This window comes from Lygodium microphyllum, chromosome 12 (assembly GCF_053477565.2).
Source record: "Lygodium microphyllum isolate KBCC chromosome 12, Lygodium_microphyllum_v1.1.10, whole genome shotgun sequence".
Lineage (NCBI taxonomy): Eukaryota > Viridiplantae > Streptophyta > Polypodiopsida > Schizaeales > Lygodiaceae > Lygodium > Lygodium microphyllum.
In genome coordinates this window covers 16,632,840-16,638,999 of record NC_141146.1, presented here as the reverse complement: position 1 = coordinate 16,638,999, position 6,160 = coordinate 16,632,840, and the positions used below count along the sequence as shown (strand labels likewise).

At 42.8% G+C, this 6,160-nt stretch overlaps 1 protein-coding gene across 1 annotated transcript; it reads left to right on the top strand.

Annotated features, from left to right (window-relative positions):
• The first annotated feature begins 313 nt into the window (after positions 1–313).
• On the top strand, positions 314–4,524 carry LOC148027487 (pentatricopeptide repeat-containing protein At3g16610-like). Its single transcript, XM_087689207.1, has one exon. It carries the CDS (start codon positions 498–500, stop codon positions 3,015–3,017), a length of 2,520 nt encoding a protein of 839 aa, XP_087545333.1. The 5' UTR covers positions 314–497; the 3' UTR covers positions 3,018–4,524.
• Positions 4,525–6,160: the final 1,636 nt, after the last annotated feature.

Here is a 6,160-nt window from a genome sequence, read left to right as displayed (position 1 = left end):
TTGAGAAGCGCAATAGCAACATCCAAAGCCGAGGAGAAGAGAGGGCTCAAAGCTGCATGTTGGGGTCAAATCACCCCTTTCGTAATCTTCCAAATCTAATTTAAGAAGAGCAACCCATGTGCCCCTTGTATGTGATACTCGTCTCTTACTTGAGTTAACTTGCCTTCACTGTAGTTAACCTGTGACAATAAGAAAACAAATAATTACGAGGAAAATGAAAATGAAAATATTATTGGTAAGTGCAATATTTGCTACAAAACTGAAAAGTAGATCATATATATATACATACATACACATTCCCTTTGTGAGCATTTCCTTGCCACTGCATCAAGAGCAGAGCACCGGCTTCGCATCACGAGCAGAGACCACCATCAGGTCGCCTCGAATTTGTGCTTTTTTCTTCCTTGTCATGATGATGGTGAATCCGGCGCACGGGACCTGTAGTGCCACTCTGCTGGCCTTCTTACCCTACGGCCTGCAAATTCATACGGGAAAGAATGTTGTGCAGATTTCTAAGCCATCTCCTTGCAGACAACAAACGGTTGATGTCTCCCTGCAGAGAAAGGAGCCTCGTAGCTGCCTTGCGATATATCGAAGGCATGCACCGCCAGCGTGGCGTGCCTGTCCCTCAGGACACCATGCTTTCTGTCTTGCGGGCATTTGCCAGCCAACAAGAGCAACACGATGAGGGTGCCACCATACTCCAGCAGTTGCACTGTCTCATGATCAGCAGTGGACTTGACCTCGGATCCGTTCTCGCAGACCATCTCATCTGTTCGTGTGCTTCCTATGGCCACCTTCTTGCAGCAAACATTGTGTTCTGTAAGATTGCTGCCCCGACTGTGTATACATGGCATGCCATCATCATGGCACACATGGCTCTCGGAGATTACCTTGGGGCCCTCTGCCTATATGACCTAATGCAGCAGGATGGGGGTATATGCCCAAACCAATTTATCTTCTCCAGCATGTTGAAAGCATGTGGCAGCCTTGGTAGTCTTCCACTGGGTGCACTCCTACACAGCTGCATTGTCGAGCGGGGGCTTCAAGCTGATACATTTGTTGGGAGTGCCCTTATTGACATGTACACAAAGTGTGGCTGCTTGATGGATGCCCACTGTGTGCTGGATACATTTGAGACCAAGGACGTAGTTCTTTGGAACACGATGATTACAGGTTATGTCAATTGCGGACATGGTCTCCTTGCTCTTGAGATATTTGAAAACATGCATCAACAGAAGGTTAAACCAAACAAAGTTTCATTTGCATGTGCTATGAAAGCATGTGTTGAGACAGAATCATTAGCGGAGGGTATGCTGATACATGCTCTCATCATAAATGCAGGGTTTGAATCAGATAATCATATTGGAAGCACGATTGTTGATATGTATGTCAAGTGTGGAAAGCTGGAGGAGGCAATTCTAGTGTTTGATAAGCTGGAAAATCAAACCATCGTTTCATGGAATGCATTACTTGTAGGGTGTGCGACACATCGTTCTGGCTTTTTTGCTTTTGAGGTTTTTGAGAGAATGCAGAAAGAGGGTGTTTCACCTGATGACATTACTTATTCAGGTGTCATAAAAGCATGTGGTAGTGCTGGCGCAGTAAGGAATGGTATGGTGATTCATGATCATGTTGTGAGGGGTGGGCTGGAGTCGAATGTGGTTTTAATGAGTTCTCTTGTTGACATGTATTCAAAATGTGGGAGACTGTATGATGCACATTCTCTTTTTGACAAATCATCTAACCAGAATATAGTGGCTTTTAGTACATTGATTCAAGGTTATGCTGACTCTGGTCAAGTACTATTGGTGCTTGAATTGTATGAAAGGATGCGATTGAGTGGGATGGAGCCAGACAAACCTTTGCTTTTGTGTGCCTTGAAGGCATGTGCTAATGCCAAAGCCTTAGAAAAGGGAAAGCTGATACACAGTCAGATAAAGCAAAGCAGTTATGAATTAGACACTGCCATAGGGGCCACGCTTATAGAGATGTATGCAAACTGTGGAGATCTGGAGGCTGCTCTTGCAGTTCTCAAAGAACTGCCAAGTAGGGATGTGGTGATTTTCAGTACATTGATTGCTGGTTACATTGAGCATGGACTAGGTGTACTTGCATTAGCAGCTTTTGCAAAAATGCAATGCGATGATATTAAACCAGACAACATTGCAGTCTCTTACGCTTTGAAGGCTTGTGGTTGCATTGGTGCTATAGGGCATGGCAATCTAGTAGTAGGTCAGTTAATTGAGAGTGGACTAGGTGTGTGCACAATTGTAGGTACAGCCCTTGTTGAGATGTATGCACAATGTGGCAGTCTCGTGGACTCGTGCAAAGTGTTTAGTAGATTCAAGGAACGCAATTTGGCCATGTGGAATGCAATGATTGGAGCTTATGCTTGGCATGGCCACAGCAACCTGGCTAGAAAGTGTCTTTACGACATGCGGGAGGAAGGCTGCAAGCCTGATAACAGAACCTTCACAAGTGTTTTGATGGGGTTTTGTCATGTGGGAGATGTGGAACAAGGCCTGCAATTTTTCGAGCTTATGAGCATGGATTATGGCATTCTACCCAATGTCGAGCACTTTAATTGTGTAATTGATCTTCTTGGGCGTGCAGGTTGTTTAAGTGAGGCAGAGTCTTTAATGGAAAAATTGCCAATGTTGCCAGATGGTGCTGGTTTGAGGTCTTTGCTCACATCCAGCAGCAAATTTGGAACTTTGGAGCAAGGAGTACGATGTTTTGAGAAAGCTGCTCAATCAACTTTTAATGGTTCTGCTGAGTATGTTATCATGTCAAATCTCTATGCTGATGCTCAAATGTGGAAGGATGCTAAAATCCTACAAGTATTAAGAAAAGATGAAGAAGCTTTTAACAAGCCTGGAAGGGCCTGGATTGAAGACGGCTACAAAGTGTATGAATTTACTGTGGGGGATAGCACTCTTCCATGCTTCACCACCATCAGTGGAAAATTGAAGAGATTAGGAAAGTTCTTGAAGGATGAGGGTTGCCATGGTTGAGCATGTTCTCAAAAGTGTGCATGAAAGCAACTAAGGCTTGATATTGACACAAGATGGGTAAAAAAGGAGATGGAACTTTCCATCTAAGGTATGGCTGGTGTGGTACAAGTCATGATACTAATGAGTAGCACTTGAACTGGGAACTGGCTATACAGAGTTGTTGATCTGATTAAATTTCTCATCCAGAAGTCAGAAGTTGCGTTTAGATCATGAACTTGTGAATTTGCAGTGTGTTTACTTTTCCAACTCAAGGTGGGCTTGAAATTTCCCATGATAACATAGCAGCCAATGGGTACCGGATATTGTGCTTTTTCCTTCCTTCCAATTTATTTGGATAAAATTCAATTTGAATCTTTCTAATGGGATGCAGAATCACAGCTTGGATGAGAGGATCAAGACCAAAATGCATGCTCAAGCACTGCATCTCTCTTTTCTATGTGATTGCACTGAAAATTGCGTAACCTTTGATATCCAAAAGAATGCCTCTCGAGGATAGCTGCAAGAAGCGTATGTGTTTGTATAGTGCCTTCATCCCTGCATGTTGGACCATACCATCTCATTTGATAACCTGCGTGGCCACTGCAAGTGAAGATAGGATAGGTTAGGCATGATGGTCATGACAGAACTGAGGGTTTTGCTGCAGTTATCTTCCTTCATGGTTGACAGCAAGTGCGGTTTATGATTCTGCGATACTCAACTAGACATCTTCAAGGGATCAGAAGGGCTGCCATCTTTATCCTGTAAGTCTCTTCTTTCATGTGTTCGCTTTGATTAACTCTGAAATCTGCACTTCTCTTCAGGTCTTTCTTAGTCAGTGGAGACAGCTTCAAGACCTGCCTGTCAACCCTGCTAAAAAGTGGAATGCTTGCAAGGCTGGTGTGGATCGACAGTGACAATGAAACAATGAATGAGAACAGGACCTCCTACAAGAAGGGCAAATAGAAAAGTCTGGTTTAGACCATGTGACTCTTTTTAAGGATGTTGCAACACCATGTGAACCCTGGAGGTTGGGAATGTGTATGTAACGATTCGAAGCAATGGCTAGCTAAAGATTGATTTTGTTAGATATACTCAATGCTCCACTCTCATAAGGTGTCACCAATGATCTATGGTGCTCAAAGTTGTAAGGCCCCCATTATGAGGAGAAGCTATATGTGAGCTCGGATATTGGTTGAGTTCTAACTTGTATGTCAGATGAGGTCTATGTGACCGGATTGCAAAAAGGTGACTGTTGTGGGTCTGGGCTCTAGCCAATGGTAAAGGGAATATTCCCTGGCCAACTAGTGGAGGTGCACATGGAAGGTCAACAGACACATGGGTACATGGAAGGTCAACAAACACATATGCATATGAAAGGTCATTCATCATGACTCCCTTCACAAGCTATAAAAGCTAAATCCTTTACAACCATCTATTATTCATCTTTCACCTAGTCAGAGTTGTTCCAGCTAGCCTTAAGCTCTTCAGTCATCTTTGTATAAGTTGTTTGGAGATAAATAAATTTTGTTATTCTCATCTTATCTACTGTGTATTCTCTCTTTCTAAGATTCTGCTCGTTGCGCCATGTAATTTTTTACATAGTATCAGAGCCCAGGGGACTCTAGGGATTGAAGAGTGCGCAAGAGGCAAAGGCTTCAACAGCAAAGAGGAACAATGTCGTCTTCCAGAAGCGGTTCTGGCGCATCAGGAAGTGGTGCTGCTACACTAGCTATTCAAACACTAAGAAATCGTTCACCAACCTGCAACAAAGGCGAGTTAGATGGTACAAACTACACCTTGTGGAAATTCAAAATTACAACTATCATTGATTCTTATTAGCTTTTGGAGACTGTGCTGGGGATTGACGCAGAACCATAGCCTATCCCCGATCCATCAAATTCTAGTGATGATTCCTCCGAATGCAAATATTCTACGAGCTTGGAAACGAAGGAATGCAGATGCATTGTGCACCTTAGTTACAAGCTGTTATGACAGTGTTCTGACTTTGATTTAGCATACAATCAAAGCATCAGAGGCTTGGAATGTACTGAGGAGTCAGTATGAAACATGAAACCAAACAAGGATTCAAAACTTGGAGAATCAACTAGCAGCGGAGAAGTTTGCTAAAGGAGAGACGGTTGAAACATTCATCACTCGGATTAAGAATCTGCGTGATCAGATGGCTAGCGTTGGGATACAAAAGACTAGCGAAGAGCTAGCTCGGACGTGTCTTCGGATTTGTTCACAAAAGTTTGATGGACTAGTAATTGCTCTTAATACTTAGGTGAAACCTCAAGCTTTGACTTTTGAGGAGTTTTGTGTATTATTAATGGAGAAGGAGTTGAGGCTGAAAGCCCGAGAACGAAGCAACAATGGAGATGCTGCATTCTCTGCCAATGCAAAAGGTAAAGTGGTTCCTCCACAAAAAATGATGGGGACAAAAAGAAGAAGGGCGGTAAGAAGTTTCAAGAAGAATGCTTTTACTGCAAGAAGAAAGGACATGTAATCGCAGATTGTCGTGTCAAGAAGGCATATGAAAAAAATGGTACCCTTAAAAGTAAAGGGAAAGAGAGAGCCAATACAGTTGAAGCAGAGTTGGAGTTATTTATGGTGACCATTAAGGAAGTGTGCTCCTCGACGCAAGAAGAATTTACCACTGGTGCGCAGATCGGACGCAGGTAGCTCACGTAGTGAATTCCCAAAGGTCCCCAAGAACAAAGTACTCTACTTTTTAGCATAAACACCAATGTAAAAACAAGCACGACATGAGACAAGAGACAAATTGGGTTCAATCTCCCCCATGCCTTGTGTGAGCGCTTCACAAAGCATGTATTTAATGTATATTTCCAATCTTTATGCTAAAAAATAACCCAATTACAAAAATATGACAAGCTTTTAGCTTTTGAGTTTGCTTTCTACCAAAAATAGGAAAATAAAGCTAATGGACGGTGCCCATAGTATCTGGCACGCCCAATCTCAATGTCCAAATAGAAATAACATATCCAGGCGCATAAGCGCATACAAAATAATAATAAATAATCGATGTCTCAATAGACATAACAAAATATAGGCGTGGCGCCTATCAAAATCTAGTCCAAAAGTCGAAAACCCGCTAGACTCCAATGCTTTCCTCCGCCACTGCTGCTATCTCTACACATCAACTG

Coding starts and splice junctions, on each gene's coding strand:
- LOC148027487 (XM_087689207.1), top strand. CDS start 498: ATGTTGTGCAGATTTCTAAGCCATCTCCTTGCAGACAACAAACGGTTG.